The following is a 23,327-nucleotide window of genomic DNA, read 5'->3' on the forward strand; positions in this document are numbered from 1 at the left end:
GGTAATCCACCCACGTCGCAGGCTGTTGGTTCGCATAACATCTCAGGTACTGCTGCATGATGGCATTGGCTCGCTCCGCTTGCCCGTTGGTCTGCGGGTGTCTCGCCGACGCCAGATTGATCTTGACGTTTAGGAAGCCCATCAGCTTCTGCCAGAAGTTCGAGATGAACTGCCGCCCGCGGTCGGACAGAATAGACCGTGGCAGACCGTGAACCTTAAACACGTGGTCTATGAACAGTTTGGCGGTTTGCTCTGCCGTGGCCACCTTAGCACACGGAATGAAATGCGCCATCTTGGAGAACAGGTCCACCACCACCAACACTGCCGTCTTGCCCCTTGAGCTGGGCAGATCCGTGACAAAGTCCAGAGCCACCCTTTCCCAAGGTTCGACCGGAGTTTGCAGCGGCTCCAACAGTCCAGCCGGCGGTTTGTGCACCGTCTTTGCCCTCTGGCAAGTGTCACACCTCGCCACGTAGTCTGCGACCTCCCCTCTCATTCCAGGCCACCAGAAATCCCTGGCTACTAATTCCACCGTCTTCTCCTTGCCAAAGTGCCCGGCCGTGGGTGCGTCGTGCAGCTGCTGTAGCACCTTGGCTCGAAGTTCGTCACCCGGCACGTAGATGGCCCCTTTACGGATGAGCAATCCATCTCGTAGCTGGAAACCGTCGGCCGCTGCCTTGCCCCCTCGCACCTCTGCCATCTTCGTTTGTGCGAAGGAGTCCCCCTGCAACGCTCGCCGCACCGCCTCTAGGTCCACGGTCGCCGCGGCGCACGCCCACACTGTCGGTGCAAAGATGTGCATGGCGGCCGCTGGTGTTGCGTCCTCCAGATACTGTGGCTTGCGGGAGAGAGCGTCTGCCATGATGTTGGTGTCCCCCGGGACATACTCTATTCGGAAGTCGAAGTCCGCAAAGAACTCAGCCCAACGTATCTGCCTCTGGTTCAGGAACTGTGCCGTGCGCCAGTGTTCCAGATTCTTGTGGTCCGTGCAAACCTGCACCGTGTGCTTGGCGCCGATCAGAAAGTGCCTCCACGCCTTGAACGCTGCATGAATGGCCAGCAACTCCCTGTCCCATATGGTGTAGTTCTGCTCGGACTTGCTGAGCTTCCTGGAGTAAAACGCTCCCGGCCGCCACACGCCCTGCTGGTCCTTCTGCAGCAGGACCGCCCCCACTGCTCTGTCCGAAGCGTCTGTCTCCACCCTCATCGGCATGCTGGGGTTGACATGAAGCAGCTGCTCTTCCGACGCGAAGAGACGCTTGAGGGCCTGAAAGGACTGCTCCGCCTGCTCTGTCCAGATGAACTTCTTCTTCTTGGAGCTAAGGGTGTCAGTGATGGCCGCCGTCTGCATCGCGAAGCCCTTGATAAACTTGCGATAGAAGTTCGCAAAGCCGACAAACCGTTGGACCTCCTTCCGGTTGCGTGGGCTCTTCCAATCCAACACTGCTCGAACCTTGGCGCTGTCCATGGCGAGCCCCTTGTCAGACAGCTTGTAGCCCAGAAAATCCACCTCCGGCACGTCAAATTGGCACTTCTCCAGCTTGGCGTAGAGCCTGTGTTGCTTTAGCCTGCCCAGCACTTCCTTGACGTGCTTGTCATGTTCTTGCTTCGACTCCGAAAAGATCAGGATGTCATCCAAGAAACAGACGCACGTCTTGTAGAGAAGTCCCGCCAACACGTGATGCATAAATGCTTGAAAAACGTGAGCGCCATTTTGCAGTCCAAAAGGCATAACTCTGTATTCGTAGGTACCCAGTGGCGTGAACATGGCTGTCTTCCACTCATCACCCTCCCGCATGCGAATGAGGTTGTACGCCCCCCGCAGGTCCAACTTGGTGAACACCTTTCCCTTCCGTACCTTCGCCAGGAGGTCGTCGATGCGGGGCATGGGGAAGTCCGACGGCTTGGTCACACTGTTCAAAATCCTGTAATCCACTACGAGTCTTTTTTGGGGCGTGTCTCGCTTCTTAACAAAGAATACAGGACTGCCCCCCGCTGCCTTAGACTCTCGGATGAAACCGCGCTCCAAATTATGATCGATGAAGTCTTTGAGTTCCTGCAGTTCGTCCTCAGACATGGAATACAGCTTCCCTTTAGGCAGCGCCGCCCCCGGCAGCAGGTCAATTTTGCAGTCATATGGTCTGTGAGGGGGTAGCCTGTCCGCCTCCTTCTCGCAGAAAACTTCCAGAAATTCTGCGTACTTGTGGGGAATCGCTTGCAGCGTGCCTAGCAGCAGCTGTGACTCCTCTTCCTCTCCTTCCTGCCTGGGTACGATGCAGTGTTCAGCACAAAAGGAAGAGCCGAAAACCAGCTGCCTCTGGAACCAAGCCATCGTTGGGCTGTGCTTGTCCAGCCAACTCATGCCCAATACAATGGGCGTGTCAGACAGTTGAGTGACGTTGAAGCTGATGACTTCCCTGTGATTTCCAAGTCGCATCACCATTGGTGGCGTCTGCTTCACCACTTGCCCCCCTAGCAGCTCCCTGCCATCCACAGTGACAACCTGCAGGGGCAGTGTGGCCGGCAGCAACTGCACAGCGTGCCTGTCGACAAATTCCTGCCCTATAAAGTCCGCGTTGCTGCCGGAGTCGATGGTGATTGGCACGTCCATGGTGATTCCATTGGGCAGCTGGAGAGATGCTGTGAGCCTCACTACTGGTTTGGGCGGGAGGGGGTTCACTGGCTGTAAAATCTCTGGGGACTGCGTCACTAACACGTCTGGCTGGGCCCCAGTGCCTCTTCCTCCAGCCAGACATCGTCGTTTCCCTGCTGTGGTCCTCCCTGCTGCGTTGCTGCAGTCACCATTGCTGAGGCTGCAGTAAGCTTGTGGGGCCTCTGGGGACACTCTTTCGCCATATGCCCTGGCTGCTCACAGACGTAACACTTCCTGGTCCCTCTAGGAGGCTTCGCCTTCACTGCTGCCGGTGCTAGGGCTCTGGTTGCTGACTGAGCCCTTGCACCTCCAACCTCCATAGGTTCGGCTCCTCCTCCTGGCGGAGGCGTGGATTGCGCCCGTGCTGCTTCTCTGGGAAAGAAGGAGGGGCCCCCGGCTGGTTCGCGCCCTCCACGTCCTTCGTCCTTGCTCCACGGACGTCCTTCCAGCCTCACCCCCACAGCCAGTGCCCTCTGAACGACCTCCTGGGTGGTTCGGGGTCTCTCCCCCCTCGCTATCTCATCTTTAATCGAGTTGTGCAGTCCCTCCCAAAAGAGGTCTCTTACAGGAGCCGAATCTCTGTCCCATTCCAGGGCGCTGACCAAGGCGAAAAAGCGGGCATGATACTGTCTGACGCTGGCCCTCCCTTGTCTCAGCCCATGCACCTCCTTCCGTGCAAGATCAATGTCAATACTTGATAAGAAACACCCATCCATCGCTTTAATAAAGGCATCCGCATTCTGGAGCGCCGGATCGTTATCTCTCCATAAATTGCGCAACCATGCTTTCGCCTCCCCATGCAGATGGGACATGATGAACCCCACTCTCTCCTGTTCATCTCTAAAGTCTTTATGCAACAGTTGCAGTGCGCACAGTACGTCGGCTCTAAAGTTGGGATACTGTTGCAGGTTCCCATCGAAGTGAGAGAGCAGTCCGCCTGTCCGTCTCGCCAACCCAATTCCCTCCTGCCGGGGTGTTTGCTTTGCCAGTACGTCTAACCTGACCTGGAGATCCCTGCAGGCGGCAGCTGCCTCGTCCTCTCTCTTCCTGGATGCGAGAACCTCGGCGTTCAGTTGTGCCACTGCTTTTCTGAGGTCCTCTATCTGCTGCTCAGCCGTCATGTCTCCTGCCGTTCGTGAGCTCGCTAGTGGGCGCCTGTTTCTCTCCCCTCCTCGAGGCTGCAGATGCCCACAATGTGGAGACGGAGCCTACTGTCAGAGCTGCTTCAAGATCCTAGCTCACAGAGGATCACGCTAGCCAGCGGTCATTAAGTAAAAGTCTTTATTGAATTACAGTTTCCATTCTCACGCTGCTGTCTGCAACTCTACGTCTACTAGCTAGATCGGCGAGGCTCCGTCTGAGTCTCCGCCCCGTGCGCACCAACTTAATATCCTAGCCTTGCTCCACCTTTTCCTCCTGACTGTCCTCCTCTGGGTCCCTCTACCCCCCGGGGCTTCTTCCTTCCGGGATTCTTCTGACGCTGACCCGGACCCTTCTGCCTCCTTGCGCCGGGCTTTAGGACCTGGTTCCCTTTCGGGGCTGCTCACTGCGCCGCCTTCCTCTGCATTTGAACTTGGCGCGCGCGCCCAACCTTCCACTTTCCTCTTAACCGTTTCTTCGCTCCCCGATGGAGGTGTGGCCACTCCTGACTCCTGCCCTCCCTCCTGTGGTGAGCTGCCAGCGCTTCCCCCCTGGCTCCTTTCCTCTTCCCTGCTTCCTGGCGGTGACGCTGGTCCCGATTTCCAGCTGCTCCCCCCTGAGTCTCCTCTGGCTCTATCTTCCTGGGGTGCCTCTCTAGATTCCCCCCTTGCCCTGGCCACTGGTGCTCCTTTCTGTGAATCCTCTGATTCACTGGAAAGACTGGGAGATCTCGGGTCGTCGTCATCACTCATCCTTTCCTCTGTCTCCTCCCCTTCGCTCTCTGTTTCCTCCCTTGCCCGTGCCTCTGCACCTAAACCCCTGACAACTTTCCTCTCATTATGCCTTTTAAATTAATCGCAATGTGTGGTAGCTCTTGAGAAATTTCAAACCCAGGTGTTGAATGTACTCACCCTAGCAAGAATATTATATGCTAAGACTTGGAAGAAAGAACAAGCATCAATCAAACAGAAATTAATTTGGAAATGATGGGAGCAGTTAGGACTGATAAAATTAACATCAGTGTTATGCTCTACCTCCAGTGAGTCTTTAAATAAATTGAACTTAGTCATGCGATATATTAAGCAAGAATTGGAAATAAGGGTGATAGAAATTGATTATTTCTGATTATAAGGAGTGTTTTTGTAAATAAAAAAGGTTTTTCTACTATTAAATATTTTTTATAGTAGCCTACATACATAAGTGATTTTAAATTCATAAATCTTCTGATGATATTAGTAATATATTTAAGGTATATGTAGTGTGTGAATGAGAGGAAGAGAGCTTATAAGCAAGTGTGATTTGACTCAAAATGTTTTTTGGATGATACCTATGGAAACATACTGCCTCCAACTGTGGAGCCAGAGTATAGTCATTGTGGCTGGTAGCCACTGATAATCTCATCCTCCATTAATTTGTCTTAATTCTCTTTTAAAGCCATCCAGGTTGGTGGCCATTAGTGCCTCTTGTGGGATCATTCAACATCTGAGTACAAAAACAAAATATGCAATGCAGAGGACTGAGTGAAGACCACTTTCCAAATATTCCGTGGTGGTTTATGAGGCTCTGTAGAATATTTGTTATGGAATAACTGATGGGCTGAATTAAAAGTGCACAGGAATGGAATGATGTGCGGCTGGCTTGCATGTAATGCTGAGCCATAGTTTAACACAAGGTTCACTATAATGAGCTGAATGAAGCCTTGGGCTTGATGCCCCCCTTCCTTGTTTTGTCTGGCCAGCAGAAGGACGTGGTTAGTATTTACTTTCAATTTCAAAGAACCAAGGTTTAGCACTATATGTGTATAAACCCAAGGCTGGTTGAAAACAAAGGGGTCAGGGTTGTTGTTTTTCTGTGGTTTTTTTAAAGCAACTTTTAAACTATGGATTGTGAAGCTGGATCAGATTCTGGTCCATGAAAATTTAAGCCGTAATCAATTTGTTAGCTAGTAGCAGTGGCAGCAGCAGTATTTGTCAATGTATCTGCCACCTAATCACAATAATCTCTAAGCAGTATCTCTTCCTGTCAACATTCTAGCTGCAGTGCTTTGCCCCAGCCTCTGAACCAGGCCTAAGGGTAGTCCCACAAGACTCTTTGTTGCAAAAGAATTACATCAAAATTGTAAATTTGGGCTTCCAGCTCTAAACTTCGGCTACTGCCATATTGAAAGTGGCAACAATTCTATAGGCTTTTAAACGGTTCAAGTATTTCTGTTTATTAAGATACCGTATATACTCGAGTATACGCCGACCTGAATATAAGCCGAAGCACCTAATTTTAGCACAAGAAAACTGGGAAAACTATTGACGAGTATAAGCCTGTTCACCACTTATATAAGTGTATATTCAAGTATATACGGTAGTAATTCTTTCTCTCAGACAATCTCTCAGAAACTTGCTTCTTCTTCCCTGCCACATCTTTCCAGCTTCGTCTGAGTTACTGAACGCCTGAAAGGGAGCAGCCAGTTGCCTGGGGGAAGGCTTTTTTTTTTAAACATGACAGGAGGGAGGAAAATAGTACTGGGAGGATAATGAGAGGAAAGGTATGGTCTCACTTGTCTAAATATAATTCATTCTTTCAGCAGGTTTTTTCCTCTGTCACTTTCCAGATGCTCAGGAGGCAAGCCATTGTTCTGAGGCAGGAAATATGTACATATCTCGCTCCAAAGAATCCCCTTCAGGATTCTACTGAAATATACAGGATTCATACTTTTATAACTCGCCTTTTTCTTTTTTCTGCTACAAGAGGAAAGTAAACACATGATGAACTGACACACACGTTTCATCCTTGCAAAGCAGTAAGCTGATTTGCTCTTCATAACTGTGAAAATAGAAATGTCTTCCACTTTTCTACTCGGCAGTTGGAACAGGTTTTTCCCCCTGCTTCCAAGAGGGAAAGCTGCAAAAGATGACAGGTTATGAGCACAAAGCTAAATCCTACAAGAGAAGCTGCCTAAATCACATGACCATGTCTCTAATTTCATTTTTTTTCCATTTTGCCTTCATGACAACCCTGTGAGGTAGACAGTGCCTTACTTCTCACTTTCATCACTTACTCAAAGCCATCCAGTAACCTTTGTTTGGACTGGGTTCCCCATAGACAATCCTGACATGTTACCCACTTAACAACCCTGACAATAGGGTATGTGAGGATTATATTTGATGAAGCCATCCAATTAAGACAGCACATCCTCTCCCTTTCCTCTTCCTGCTCCCACAGCCCCCAGTCTGGTCTAGATGTTGAAGGAAAACCCAGAACTGAACTGAACTCAATGCTTGTAGAATTTACAGCAGGATAGCAGCTATCTTTTGTGATCACATTCTGCCACAAGTCAGCCACAATTATCCAGTTCTTCTTTGTTGTTGGCTTGGCAAAGTTGATACCAGGGTTTTCCATGAAGATTTGTGCCCAAAACGGCTCAAACAAACAACCAATAAAAGACCTATGGAAAATATGCAAAATCAGAATTTTTCTAAATAATAATGCCAAAACCCTTAAACAATAAATATGAAGTCAAAAAAGCGCAGCAGTCAGAAAGGCCAGGATAGGACAGAAATAAAATCAAGGCATCTAAAAGACCTGGGTAAATAAAAAAAGGTTTCACAGAAGAAGTCACACGACCTGAACACATTTGATTAGTTATTAGGTTGAAATTAATCCCACTGACCAACTGAAATAGAATTGTTTCTGTAATATTCAACATCATAACCTCTGATCAAAAATAGGTCACTAAAGCTTCATTTCTGTTCAACTTCCACAGTAGATCACTCCTTGCACTGAATAAAGAAATCTCATTTTTTCCAGAGAGGGAGGAGAAAGGGAAAAAGCAAACAATCCAAGAAATATTTCTAATCGAATAGCTCTTAAAACATGTTTTAATTGCAGCATTTAGCTTTAAAACTCCTTATCTCCCATGTTGCGATAATATGTGCATAATTTATTATCTGCTCTTTAGAGGAAGAAACCAAAGATGACAGTAATTGGCAGAATAATTCATCTTCCCAAAGTAAAACTATAAACATAAGAGGACGTGTCTGAAATATGAGTTCAACTGGAGGCCATTGTCCAGTGCGGCCTTCGGGGTTTGCAAGCAACTGCACTGCTGTCACTCTGAGTGGAACTTGTCAGTGACAGTTTTTGTTCCTTTGCTTCCAGTGGTTTAAGGTCATTAAAGGATATCCCCCCACCATTCCTCTACCATATGAATGCTGTTTCCTGAAGGATAATATATTCTGTGTTGTCTTTTCATGCATGCGATTTGCTTTTGTGCAGAAGCTGATAAATGATTCCCAGTCAATGAAGTCCAGGAGAATTGACAAGCCTTGATTGAGCATTCAAACTTGTTTAGCCAATAGGAAAAGGTGAAGAAGTAAGGCATGCAAATGTTTGTGACAGTTTAGAATGACTCGGCATTTAAATGATGCTCTCGTATGCCCTCTGCATTTGCAGCATAAGAGACTGACTTTGCTAGAAATAAAATGGCTATGAGGGCTATGCTCTGTCTCCATGATCAGAGGCAGTAATGCTTTTAAATACTAATACTAATAATGCTGCTGCTGCTGCTGCTACTACTACTACTAATAATAATAATAGTAGCCCACGCATCTGGCTGTGATACTGATATGGACAGATGATATGGATGAAAATCACAACAAGTCGTATCAATAAAATTCAAGGAAGACAAGTGTGACAGATAAAAACCAGTCCTCAACACAGACCCTTTACCTAAGATGGTGCAGCAAAAGCCTGCCAGTAAAACAAAGGTCTTCACTGGCCAATGGAAAATGGCAGGAGGGAAATTAGGAAGATATTTTCCATCCATTCCTACTGGCTCACATTCTCAGGCTCCTTCCCCACTGCCCTTTCCTTTCAGAATTATTTTGGAACATACAGTTTTGCTCATTTCATTGAGCCATTTGCAAGTCACCTTTTCCCATCACATGTCATGATTAGATTCTGTAAGACAGTCTGAAGGCAGTTTGTTCTTCACCATTGGGAGCGCATACCTGCAGCATTTCCTCCATGATGTCTTTAGATGCTGCCTCTGAAAACAGAACATATACAGTGGTACCTTGGGTTACATATGCTTCAGGTTACAGACTCCGCTAATCCAGAAATAGTACCTTGGGTTAAGAACTTTGCCTCAGGATGAGAACAGAAATCGTGCTCCGGCAGCGCGGCAGCAGCAGCAGGAGGCCCCATTAGCTAAAGTGGTGCTTCAGGTTAAGAACAGTTTCAGGTTAAGAACGGACCTCCGGAACGAATTAAGTACTTAACCTGAGGTACCACTGTAAAATGAAAGTGAGAAGCAAGTCCAAATAATTTATTTGGAAGCTTATTTTTTGAGTAAGCTTGACGGGGAAAGTTTATAAAGTTTGAGTGTGTGTAGATACTGATCCCTTTTGGTTTTGTTGTTTGGAAGGCTGATTCTCCTGACACTGAAGTGTAGCAGAACCACAGTTGCAGAATGAAGTAGAAGATTGGGATGACGGAATTCTGGATTGCAGAGATTGTGCATGAGAGTGAGGTTGTCATATTTTTAAACATTGCCATTTGAACTTCTTCCATATAGTTAAACCAGAAGATTAAGGAGAAGAATTCAGAGAAGTCATCTTTCTGTCACGCACACAGAGGGATTTACACATGGGGGCATTTAAAGATACCAGCCTCCCACCTGAAATCTGAAGCAATTTTAAGTCCACAATTCTACAGTGACATTCTGTGTATTGTGTAGAACAGTAGAACAGCTTTATAGAGATTTATTTTAAAACTGAATTGACATTTGCTTGGCTGGAGTCAGATTGGTCACATGCAGAGGCTCATCGCACAAGCAGGTTTGTTCTGGGATTTCAGAGCAAAGCAGCTCACAAAAGTTCTGGTGCTTTGGGGGGGGGGTTAAGGGTATGCATTTGGCTGGCTGCTTTGTGATGGCTCATAACAGGTGATACAGAAAAGGTCAGCCCAGTTTGAAACAAGCCAGGTGAATCAGCCCTGAGCTGTTCATCAGGACCACATGATGAGCTCAGTGTAGACTTTTTTCCACACTGTTTAGAAGAAGCTTGCCAGGGAACTGGGCTCATGGCCAACTGATCAGACAGCCAGTCCACCACACAAAACTATTGACCCTGCTTTAAATACTACACAATAGATACATAGATGTAGATATAGAGATGATGTTTATATTTTAATGTTTTCAACACTTGTTTTATTGTGTATTTAAGTTCAGGAGTTTAATGTTTTAATGTTGATGTCATTGGTTTATATGCATATAAACCACTTAGAAGCTTATTTTAGCATCAATAAATAAATAGTCCGTGTTTAAGATGGACCATGTAAATTAGTCCATATAGTCAAAGATGGAGAATTATTAAGAACATTTAAACTGGAATCTGCTTCAGAAAGTGTCTGCAACTAATACAAATGTCTAAAGAAAGAGTAGCTATTATGAGAAGGATGAAATAAACAAGCAATCTCGGCAAAGACCTCCCAGACTTGAATTAAGAGAAGAGAAAGAGGCTGCAATAGGCAATGGCATTGGACATGTGTCATTGTACATCTCAATTAAATCTCTCTTTAGAATTTGGGAGAGGGGGAGTCAATAATCCCATCCATTGGACCGTTCAGTTGGAACTGAGTAGAGCAGATGATGGCAAGTGAACAGAATTTATGTCTGTATGAAGAGTGTTTTGTAGAAAATCTATGTTGATTTTTGGATGCTGCTCAATTCTCCACCGCTATGGGATAGTACTTTATGCTAATTTTGTGGGGGCGTTCTGAAAAACACCCATTTTAGCCATCTGTTGTCCTGTAGTTATTTGGCTGACACAGATTGATGTTGACTCAGCCTAAGCACATGTCTTTTTCAGTAATACATCTACCACTTCCACCCCTTCACCACAAAAGTGATAATGAAATAATAATAATAATAATAATAATAATAATAATAATAATAATAATAATAATAATGCTATTATTGAATTACTCCACTTTCCTTCTGGGCTGGGGCTTACCCTCCTCTCAGTTTTGTGGTCCTGCAGTGATGCTTAATGATGGATGGGTGATCCAATAATCAGTAATGGCTTTGCTGGTGTGCTGTATGCTGAGGAATCTGCTTTGTTGAAAGGGCTTGTAAGAGGCTCTTACAACTTTAGAGAAAAAGTGGCTGATGTAGAAGTTAAATGGCTTCAGCCTGTACGTTGCATGTGGAATATCTTGTATGAACTGGAGCCTACATGGGCGCTTTCGTGAGGAAGTACACTCTGCCCATGCAATATGCTGATACCTGCTTGCTTTATTTTTTAAAGCAGTGGGTTAACTACAAGCTTGCATGCAAATTTATGCACACAGGCCCTCGGTTACATAAAGTGTTGTGCCCAAAGTGAGGGGAGGGAGGCTCCACTGCTGGGCTCCACTGCACATGGAACATGCACACTAGATCTATGTGTGAATCAGACTTGCCCTTCTTTGATACTGTCCAGCCTTTAGACACTACAGATAGATCATTCTACTAGATTTCCTCTGCCGTCATGCTGCTTGATTCCATCAGAGTTGGAATTTCGTTGCAAAGCACCGGGGGCACCATGAATATGGTGTAGAATGGACAGTGGGAGGCTGGGGAAGGGGCGCACTGAATTTTGGCAACAGACAGGGCATCCTTGAGATCCTGAGGTCTACCACTGATTTCATACTTCATTACCAAGAAAGGACGCAGGCAAAAGGCATCAGGTATCTGTAACAATCCAGTTTAGAACCGGCAAGACTTGGCATTTTAGAGTCTAGATTCTGACGCTTTTCAGCAGGTGGCAATTACATGCTGCCTGAAAAATAAGCAAATATTACAAGAATCGGCCTTTATGGAGCAGCTATGTTATGACATCCTTGGGTTGAATGTATTGGCTTCTTTTGGTATCAGATAAGGATTGTAACATGAGTTGAGTGAGTATCTTATAATCTCTGCATTATTTCCTCCCTGCAGTTTTCTTTATTGTATCTGTCAAATGTCCCATTACTTTCTCTTTTATCAGGTATTAAAAGGCTCTATTTTTCAAAATGCCCAGCCACACACAACCATAGTTAGCAAGTAGGAATTGTGCAGGCATTGAGTTTTATTTGAGAGAGAGAGAAATCAAGTTCATGCTGTGCTTTTCTAGGTAGTAAACAAGATGTTTTCTTCACCTCCTCCTTGATACTGTTGTGGATGTCATGGGTATGTGCTGTCATGGTGTGGCTTCATTTCACCTCAGGGATCGAGGAGGCAGTTACTTTGGCGTGATGGCAGCATTTGCCTGCCTGTAGGAAACAGTGAAAGGCATGGTGTGGAGTTGGGGGGTGGGGAGAGAGAAGAGGTGTTGTACATGGAAATGCATAATTTGAGCTTATTATGCATATGTGGGATGGAGTTTTTCTGGCAGCTTTTCCGCCCAACTGCAGAACAGTTCAGAGCAACAATATTGCAATCGTTTCCTTGCTTCTCCTGTAAACAGAGGCAGCACATGAGACAGTGCATCTCTCCCTTCCTGACAAAATTGTGTAACATTGCTAGCTATATGGTGGGATGCCCTTGTTAGCTAGCAGGCAGAATTCACCTAAAGCTGCAGAGTGAAACTGACACTGCATCAGGACATGCCTTCTTAGTCATCCCTGGGTTACAACAAAGATCCTGGTGCATAAAACAAGGTGAAACGTTCACCCAACAATCTAAATCCACAACAATCCAAATAGCTGTCATGATACTTTGTTGGGAGCATTGTCATGCTTTCTGGAAACGATGCGTTGATTCATGAGTGCATTGTAAATACTCAGCAGATACTATCTTAAGCTTTCAGCGCATATGAATTTAAAGCAACATAACATAATTTAAGAGTCTTATAGCATCTTAAAGACAGGGCAGATTATGTTCCTCACCATTATTGTATGGTTGGCTTCTCCTATATCAGTCACTAGTTTATGAAGTGGCTGACTTATAACCAGGTCAACTGGTAGACATTTTTGGCTGTCCCCTTCTCTAGCACTTCTTCACACACTACTAAAGATTTAGAGCAACCCAACAAAGTTGATTGGGGGTAGTTTCAGGGCCAACAAAAATAAATTCTTCCTATACTCCATAATTGACTTTTGAAATGTGCTTCTGGTATGTTTGGTAACTGACACTAGTGTGGCTATTTTTATATAATAAAATATTAATCGATTGCATAGATCTGTCAGTGGTTATTAGCTACGATAAGCCAAACAGATTCCTCTGCAGCTAGAAGCAGGGTCCATCTGATGGCTGGTAGCTACAGTGCAGTAGGGCCATGGCTGATACTAGACATCAGAAGAGTTGTGCGGCTGCTACTTTCATTTTCCTTCTCCTTTCACCTGATAATCCCAAACTAGTGACATCACGTCACTGCACTGAAAGTTTCCCTGCCCCTATGAGTACCCACTAGTGAAGTGGAGCAGAGGAACGTGAAAGTGGAATGACACCATTTTGGACTGCTAGACCAGTGTTTCCCAACCTTTTTTGGGCAAAGGCACACTTGTTTGATGAAAAAAATCTCAAGGCACACCACCATTACAGCCCCGTGACGTCAGCGCGCAGCGTCACGCCGGGAGGGACGCATGAAAGTGTAAGTTTCAATTTTTTTCCCTCCCCCTTGCCGGGGAACCTCCAAGCTTTGGGGGTGGGGGGGAGGAGGCAGCAAAGCGAGGCAGGAAGGAGAGCGCGGCTTGGCTGGGTGAGCTTTGGCAGGGGCAGGGAATGAGAGCCGCGAGGCGGGCGCTGCGGACGGAGGCGCTGCCCGCCGAGCTCGCAGGCAGCCAGGCAGGCAGACGGCGAGAGCCCCGCGCTGGGCGGCCTCTCCTCGCTGCCGCCGCCCCGCCTCTCGCCGCCCGACTCGCCCGCCTCCCTCCAGGCAACATCTCGCGGCACACCAGGCAACATCTCGCGGCACACTAGTGTGCCACGGAACAGTGGTTGGGAAACACTGTGCTAGACTTTCTGAGGGAGAAGAGGAGGTGCCGTGTTGTTGGGCCCTGTTCAAGCTTTTACATCAAACAGCTTTGATCTCTGGAAAGGCCCATGACTCCAAGCACATTAATCCTTTCAAGAAACTGCCATCTCTCTAGATCTCCACAAACTTGTTGCACAAGAACCTTCCGCTCCCACCAAAGTCTGCAGTCTGTCAGAGAGAGGTTTCATGTGTGTGTTGTTCAGCCAGGTCAATGAGTGTGTGCAGATCTCAGAGAGCACATCTGTGTTTTACAACCTAGAGAAAGCTGACAACCCTTTAGGAACTTGATTTGTTTCCATTTGAAAACATTGGAGAGAGCTGGACTTAAAAGTCCTTGGTTTCAGTAAAGTGTGCCCATGAAGATTCTCCGTTGCTTTTATGGCAGCAGTGAAACACATCCTGCTGTTCTTAAAGAGAAGCCTCATCAGCTGAACATTTCAAATTTTTGTAGCCTTAATTTATAATTTAAGCACGGCAATATATTTTTGCTATATCAGATAATGAAATTTCAAGTGAGCTGCATGTTGGAACCTTGTATAGACTCTTGGGAAAAAGTTCTGTTTTCTGGAATCTTCTTAGGTGGTACTGGTAAGATGGAACGAACCATTCCAGAAGCTTGCAACTTGTGATGCAGACGGTGGAATATTTGTTTGGATTCAGTATGAAGGCAGATGGTCTGTGGAACTTGTGAATGACCGTGGGGCACAGGTTAGTATCCCCTCCCTCCTTTTTTCATTTTAAAGAAAGACCACTAAAGTTCTCACTCCGTGTGGAAAGAGTAAATTGTGAAAAGAGCAATTCTTAGAGCAGCATTTTAATTGAACTCCAAAATCCATAGTTGGGCAATACTTTTATTAGGACCGACAAAAAGTCACAAGATAGAGAGCACATTTTTAAATTATTCAGAACTCTTCTGCAAACTATACATTACACAAGGTAGGGGTTGTGGTGGGGTGCTCCCCCTCTCCTATGTACAACATGAACCCAGTTGCACCAGCAGAACTGTTTATAGCTGGATACCACCCTTGTCTGGATTGAACTTCATTTTATTTTAAAAAAAACTTTTTTTATAGCATGGTTTGAAAATCTGAAATGCAAGATGGTGGCAGCAGCAGATGCTTTGGCATTAATGTTCCCTGCTTGTTGGCCAAACTTGTGTTAACTTCTCTTAAAAGAAAAAAAGTGGGGGCACATGAGCCACTTAACCGGAACCTGCTAAACATATTGGTACCAATTGATTCTAGTCTCATTTGCTTCTATAGGGTGCTGTTTCTTTTACATATGGGCTGCATTGTCGGAATAATGTTCTAGCCTCTTCTTGTCTGTTTTAAGGTGAGTGACTTTACATGGAGCCATGATGGAACACAAGCACTGATCTCTTATAGAGATGGGTTTGTGCTGGTTGGATCAGTCAGTGGACAGAGACATTGGTCTTCAGAAATTAACCTGGAGAGTCAGATCACCTGTGGCATATGGACTCCTGATGATCTACAGGTAAGGTTACTTTGAAAACAAAAATTGCCACACTCTGTGTGTATGTCAGGGTTGACTATGCATTAATCGGTAAGCACCTTCCTGCTGCACACAGGATAAAAAGATGGTAGATTAATTTAGCTGTATGACTGACACACTCTTGTAACTGATGTCAAGCTACACAAGTGTTCAGTGGTAATTCACATCACATGGCTACATATACCCCCCTCCAGTCATATGTATATTAAGTATTGAAATGCTTGAAAACTGCTTGAGAGCACCTTCAGTAGTAGACATATTTGATGAGCGGTAGCATTGTTTTTAAATGCAGCCAGCCCAATCCAGTCCTGAGCTTGGCAATTGCTGCAGCATCCTACCTTCCTCTACTGGGGGAAAGAAGGTGTCTGAGGATAGAATAGGCAGACAGGGAAAGGGTTAACACATTCTCAGCACAAATTCAGGGAGGGAAGCTCACCTTGGGGTCAGAAACGAGCCTCTGCTCATCTCTTGGTTTGTGCCTACCAGACCATGCCTTAAAAGACATGCTCACCCCAGGTGAGCTAGCAAATACATTTGTGGACTCCTAATCTCAAACCCAGTTCAGGGTGTTCTATTTTAGAAACTAGTCAATCTAAACCAAATGCAGAATTCCATAATGAAGTGTTAATGAAATATTATACTAACACTTAACATTTAGCTCTCTCTGTGGGTCTCGTATCACTTTGAAGAGGGAATTAATTATCTTCATGCCACTCTTGCTAAGGTGCACCTTCTCAGCTGCTCATTTTGATGTTGAGGGAAAAGAGAAAGAGAAATTGCTTGCTTTGCTTAAAAAATCTCCCTGGGACGAACCAATGCAAATCTCATTGGACCTGATAAGAAAGTTCTCATTGACTTCAGTGACCACAATTAAATGAAAAGGCTGGGTTCAGAACACAGATCTTCTGGCTCCCAGTTGTATTGTTTTAATTGCTAACCTGCAGTTGCTGTTCAGTTTTTAGTATCAACTTTCCTGACTGAAACATAGGCTTTCTTCTCTGCTCTCTCTCATTTTCACTTCTGTTTTGCTTACAGAGAGCTCGCCGCAGCTTCTGCTGCCTAAAATAAAAAATCAGGGAAAAGCTGATAGCATTTGAAATCCTGTCACAAAGCAAAATACTTTTTTAGTAAGGCCGTGTTTACTTGTTCTGCTGACGCTGCCACACCGCATGTGTCTTGGAGGTTGATCGCAAGACTGAGCCACAGAAATGAAGGCAGTGCAGCTGCTGCTTGGTCAGATGAAGCCGCAGCTGAAGGCAGGCAATTTTTAAAATTATTATTTTAGTCAGAATATGCTATATTCTGTTAGAGAGTGGGATGAGGTGAGATTTGATATACAAAGGCGGCATGTGGCCATAGCAAGGGCCTAATCAAACCTTGCGCAGAAACTGCTCACCTAGATTTTTCACACAAAATTCTCTTTGGATGCCAAATCCACAGTTCCTAACACCACATGGTTAACATTCCATCATGCTCTTTGTTAATCGATATGGGGAAGGTGGAAATGCCCTCTGATTTTCCGAGATACGTCCTCAGCATGAGCCTTCTTCGGCCAGAGGCCTTAAAATATCTAGGCCAGGGTTCAGCTATCAAGCAACAACATTAGAAGAACAGCTTGCTACCTGGAAGCCATTATCCCCCCAGGAGCCATACGGCGGCTTAGACCTATTTTCAATGTTGTTCTCTGAAAATGCCAAGAAATACGAACACCGTGTTTTGCAAGCTGTAACTCCAAAAGCATTCTTTGATCCCCCTATGTTTATTACATTTCTGATTCTTAGGACCACACAAAATAGAAGCAGAAAGCTTTTAATTAATTAGGCAGTACATTTAATGTTGCATGGAATGGAGTCAATGACTAAATTGCCAGTGTAAAATAGAGCAGTATAACCAATAACAGTGCAATTCAGGGAGTTCAGATATAACAAGGGAAGAATACTCTAGCTCATATCATCTTGATTCTCTTGTTGTATAAACAAAACATTCCAGCATATAATATTTTGGGCTATTTTTAGAATTACTTCAGGTTTTCTTGTTAGTCTTGGCATTTAAAATTAATGACCTCTGGTTGCTCATGCTAAGAGCTTTATGAATGTTTTATATTCCATTGCTGCTCTTTTTGGACTGAAAACGTGGCTTTCTTTCTATATATAGAAGGCTTACATTTTAGTGAGACCTGCCTGCTTTTATATAGTTATAAATTATGGAAACAGACAACACTGCTTAGCTTCTTGCTCAGTCACCTGTTTTATGAGTTTCTGTGAAATGGTTAATAGATCCTGTGTAAAAAGATTGCAGTCCATTGAACTCAGTGGGACATGCATAGGATTGGACTCTGAGTCAAGAAAATCACTGCTGCCTTGGCAGTGCTTATTCTTGTCATCAGCCAAATATGTTTTTCTGGGATTGCTTTGAAGTAAAGCATAAAACTTTCTTTTAAGTAGGGAACCAACAACTGAGGAGTTCAGTGGTTCTTGTCAGATCAGTATAGTGCATTCTGTGTCCTATATAAATACCATGGGGGTGATAGTGGATTTACATATAACAGTCAAACAAAGTAATTAAGTCACTTATTAATCAGGATTAATAGACACTCTCCTAGAGAGGAGGAAAGCCTTTTTTTAAACATACAATCCAACCAGTAGGCTCAGAGTGTCTCTCACACTCTCCCAAGAATTTTATAGTACTGATGAAAAGCTGTAAAACTTTTGGTGCATATAGGATCTGGAACCATTTAAACCTGGAAAGAGCATTTTCAGTATGAAAATCTGGCTGTTTTTTGTTTGTTTTTTAATTGCCTTGAAAAAGTTTATGCAGCTCATCTCCTGCCCCAGCTGCTCTCAAGTCATACTTGGTAGTAGTCTACAAGAACAAAAATCCCTTTCCAATATTGAATGTTCAGGGACTCTAAAGCTGGAGAACTCACACTCTTGATTTGAGGTACATCCCCCGGGACCTACGCCTGGACCTGCTGCTTTGATTTGAAGGTGTGCTTTGGGCTTTAATCAGTTCATAGTTTCTGTACCTTGGATAGTGAAAGGACTGAATATGAGACGGTTATGAAGACTGTAGAGTCATTTTCTGGTCTTTCTATACTAATAAATGGCCAAATGGGTGAACGGAAGCAAACAGAGATTCCCTTTAAGCCTTTTGCCATTGTACCTCTGACAAAACAGATGTGGTTTTCACTTACTGTCTCCTTTCCAAGGAGTGCCTTTTTCCAAGTGGACTTTGATTGTGAGCAAGTATTCTTCATCTGTGGGTTTTCTCCACCATCCCTAACAATTATGCCTCTGGCTGGGGGAAGGCAGGCGGGGAAGATAAGGCACAGCTGATCTAGAAGGCACAGCTGTCTGCAAATTATTAAAAACCTCCAATCAGCCAAGGCCTCATCTTTTAACAGGCAAAACACTGAAGAGGTAGGCAGCTTACACAGTATAGCTGCCATTTGGATCACTGACCAAGGACAGCATGCTTTTGTCAATGGCCTTGTAGTGTTGAATGACTAAGCAGAGACAAAGATATAGATCTTGAAATGTTCCTGTCAGAATGGCTGCAACCTAAGGACTTCATTTATTTCTTGTTTTCTTAAAAGTTGATTGACTTACAGTGCAATCCTACGTGTTCTTACCCTGGAGTTAGTTGTACTGTGTTCAGTGGGACTTACGTCCATCTAAGTTTGCATAGGATTGCACAATCCCATATTTTGATCCCCAAGCTTCCTTAAAGCATCAGTCAACATAACATGGCAAGATCCAAATAACCTTCCAAGCTCATTTAAAACATATAATTAAAACAAACCAGGCAAAACTAGTAAGCTCCTAAAATAGAAAACATCGGTGTCACACTAACCATACCAGCAATTCTATACTGATAATTCTTGGATCCTGCTAGTTAGCAGTTTTCCACACTGACACCTTTTTAAAAGAATCCTCCATGATTTCTCAGCAGTGGTTGGATTTAGTTTTTTGCTGCAGTAATGATTGAACATAATGTAATGGGAGATTAGTCAGTGCTCTTCATTTCCTTAAACAGAATGAGCAAGCCTCTTGAATATATTCAGATTCCCAATCAACCGTACTGCATAAACGAATCCTAAAAATGTTCATGTGAAAGAAGGCCCTTTAACATTAGTGGACTGGAACTGAAATGGAAGTACACGTGACTAAGATTGTAGGGCAGAGTTTAGTTTTCCAGGCATGATGCTCTTAATGCATTTGCCCTTTCCTGGATTATGTTGTATGTCTTCTATAACCTGCCAAAATGTGCAAGCCAGAGCTTGTTCAATAGATCAGGGAACAAAACATGCCCAAGGGGAAGATATCTGTAGGTTACAGTCAGCCTTATCTTAGATGATGTACCTTGGCTGTTTGCTAACTGCTATTTTAAACAACACAAAAGCCTTGCCTCCTCCATTCTGTATTTAGGTGGAAACTTTCCTTTATTTGTTGCTGTCAGGCTTGTAACACATTGATTTTCCACCTGTCCTATAATGCTCTAGTTCCACCTGATTGAGTCACATTGTTTTTTGCCAATTTTGCTCCAGGGACAAGCATCCACATTGGTCATCAATGGTTGACTACTCATTGGTCCAGCATCCCATCATGCTTGTAATTCACAATCATCTGTAAATTGCTCCTGGATGACAGTTAAAATAATTGCAGCAGTGTTGTATCATTTTCCCATCATTTATGCTCCCCAGTGTGGGGACATTTTCAAGTTTTAGAAATTTTAAACATATTCTTGCATTGATTTTATTAGAGGTATAAAGTTGTTGCTATATTCTATATGAATATTTATCACTAAATACTGAATTTCCTCCTTCTTCCAGTTAATCTTCCCCAACCAACTATTCACTTTTCTTAAAAAAGAAATGCAGGATTTTAATATTACTATAATTTATACTAAATCTGATAATTTATACATAATTTTGATTGCTAATAAATTAACAAATTTCATAAAAAACTGCTATGTTATCTGCAGATAGGCTGGTTTTATGCTCTACATTAACAAATCTTGATACTTTGATTTGTTCATGTTGCCTAATTAAATCTGCTAAAATTAAACTGAGATAATGAACAACGATGCCAACAAGAAGCAATAATATCTAAATTCTTTTCAAAGCCAAATCAGTTTAAATATTCTATTAGATAAGCCCACTCTAACATATCATACGCTTTGTCTGCATCAAGGACAATACTGTTGGTGTTCTTTCTTTTTAATCGTTTTGATGATGTCTCATGTTCTTTAAATATTTGATTTCAAGGACCTATTTTCTATAAAACCAGTTGGGTTTATGCTGATATATTTAAGGAAGGTTTTTCTGTAATCTGGAAACCAAAAGTCAATATTTTATAACTAGTTTTTCAAACTAGTATAGGGTGGGGGTGGGCTGGGGTTAGCTATAGGATGACCACAGGACAGATGGGGATATAGAATTGGAAAGGAGAAAAGTGCCTGATGGGGATCAGTGAAATGGAGAAAGAAGCAAGTTTGTGGGAAAGAGCAGGAGAAATGGCAGGGGTGAAGAAGATGAGGGCTTCAGTCATGATGGCTTTAGAAAATGTTGTTTGTGGAAAAGTAGTAGTTATGGCATGGTACCCAGTATTGCCCATAATCCTAAAAGAGAATTTAATGGGGATTATGGATTTTTGGAATCAGGAACTCCACTTATTCCTGGCTGATAAGGATATATATTTTTAATAGCTGTTTGCTTTGTCTTGTATTCACTGTGGATGTGGGCAGTTTAGCATTTCAGATTACTTGAAATATGATAATAGAGAACTGTCTTCTTCAGCCTGTTTTTATTTTTAATCGCATTTGCATTCTTGTTAACTATGATGCTTTCTTATTTTGCCAGGTCCTCTTTGGCACTGCTGATGGTCAGGTTATTGTCATGGATTGCCATGGCCGAATGCTGGCACATGTTCTCCTTCATGAATCTGATGGCATCCTGAGCATGTCCTGGAATTACCCGAGCTTTTTGGTGGAAGATAGTAGTGAGAGTGACACTGATTCAGATGACTACTCCCCACCTCAAGGTCATTTTGCCTCCATTTTTTGTTCATTGAATGTCTGTGGCCTGCTTTTCACTGAAATGGTAAAGTTGTGTGACATGCTTGAATGCCGTTCCATAGAAAAATGTTCTTTCCACATTGAAAAACTCCACATCGAAGGGTAGGCTAGAACTCTTGTCCCTGTTGTCTGCTTTTCTATGAAGAGGGATTTATTGTTATTCTGAGCATTTGGTTGTGTAAGCCTGCAGCTGCAGATTGAAATGATGCAGCCAAGGACTATAGTGAAAATGATTTATTTATTTATTCGTTCGTTCATTCATTTAATTTCATTTATTAATTGCTTCCTTCAAAACATCTCAGAGCGATTAACAATCATAACATCAACACTGAAACCCTTTAAGTACAATTCCATATATATAAACAATGAAAACAATTCCGTATATAAACAAGTAATTAAAACAATTTCATGGAAAACTTCAAATCCAGTGAAGATTCAGATTGCATTGGTAAACCTAACATATACAGCATGTTTGTATTGACAGTGCTTTTAATGGCATTAGCATCATGCAATTGCTATTAACAAGGCATCAAGTTTTGCACAGGATAATATATGACCATGATATCCTTTATGGTTAATCTGCAGTTACCCATACTTTGTAGAATATAGTGGTCCTGAAGAATGTAGCTCCCCCTTGACATCCTTAAATTACTTGTTTTCTTCTTGTTATGTTATATATTTTAAAAAATAAGATGAATGTAAGAAGCCTCCTTTCTTTTCTCCTTAATGCAAGAAAACCAGAAATGGTGCAAAGATGTTCAAATCAAATAGAGATTAAGTTATTGTGCTTTTGCATATTACTTAATCAAAAGGAGGATCTGAGAACACGTTTTTCTTCTCCAGTGAATGACCTGCTGCCCCTAGTTAAAAGAATAAACTCCAAATTTGATGCCTGACTTTTAATAACAGAGCAAGAAGCAAGATAGAATGGACCTACACTTTCTACAACAGAAAAAAATGCACAGCCAGAACAAAGTAGTTTAAAAGCTTGCATGAAACAAAGTTGACTGGGAATTAGCACACAGATTCAAACCTTTGCAATTCTGGGTCCACTTCAGGTGCAACTGTAAGAAAGAAACATTTTTGACAATGTTGGTTTCAGTGAGAAAACTTCCTTCAATTTTTTTTTGAGGAAGGTTAACAACACTGGGGAAAATGTACTGCATGAATGTGACTTTCGTGACATACCTTCAAGACTCTAACTGTGGTTGCATACCGAGTATCATCGTTGCAAAGAGAGAGAAGGTTGAGGGGAAATATCAGGGTTCCCCGACTGCAAGGAGGGCTCTACTCAACCTTTGAGTGAACACAAGCAAAAGCCTCCTTCAGACCTTTCCTGCTTCAACAGAGGGTGTATAGGTTGGGGACTGAGTACAAAATGGGCCCTTGAAGAATGATTATTCTGAATTGTGTTGCACCTGAAGTAAGTCTTTCTCCATGCACCTGGAGTTCCTGCCTTTTATTGGTGGGGGCAGCAGGCATCTGGGTGCAAGGGCCAGGGACCCTTCCATTCCTCACTCGCTCTTCTAGGACAATAGGAGCAAAAACGCCCCACAGTGTGCTTAGCATGGGGAGCGACTGGCTTATTGTTGACAAACCCTTTTGCTTGCTTAGGACACTTCCCTGCAATGGCAAATGCATACATGAGGGTAAATCAAATATGCACAACATCCTGAGAGGACTGTGCTACAGTTTTCCTTTGTCGGAGTGTGATTAATGAGAGTGGTGATACTAGGTTTGTTATAAGATAGGTTTACTGTTCTAGGCAGGAACATTGTAACTTCTGGTGCATCCCTTTAGATGAGTGAAGGAGGCTAGTGTGTAGTTGATGCTGAGTCAATCAGGAGTGGGTGAGCTTGGTAGCTTCCAATAATTATTCTGATATGACGTGTCCTTGTGAAGTATCACTTGTTCTTCATAAACCTTTCAAAGGAGACATGCCTTTGACTCACATACAT

At 43.7% G+C, this 23,327-nt stretch overlaps 1 protein-coding gene across 4 annotated transcripts in view; it reads left to right on the forward strand.

The window, feature by feature from the left end:
* Positions 1 to 23,327, forward strand: part of TULP4 (TUB like protein 4) — a 111,900-nt gene that overhangs the window by 63,939 nt on the left and 24,634 nt on the right. For all 4 annotated transcript variants that reach the window (XM_081187525.1, XM_081187526.1, XM_081187527.1 and 1 more), the window contains exons 3-5: positions 14,362 to 14,490; positions 15,115 to 15,276; positions 21,155 to 21,335. In XM_081187525.1, coding sequence (XP_081043651.1) covers positions 14,362 to 14,490; positions 15,115 to 15,276; positions 21,155 to 21,335 — 472 coding nt within the window. The remainder of the gene's footprint in view (positions 1 to 14,361; positions 14,491 to 15,114; positions 15,277 to 21,154; positions 21,336 to 23,327) is intronic.

The sequence above is a fragment of the Podarcis bocagei genome (assembly GCF_964188305.1).
Source record: "Podarcis bocagei genome assembly, chromosome: 3".
NCBI lineage: Eukaryota > Metazoa > Chordata > Lepidosauria > Squamata > Lacertidae > Podarcis > Podarcis bocagei.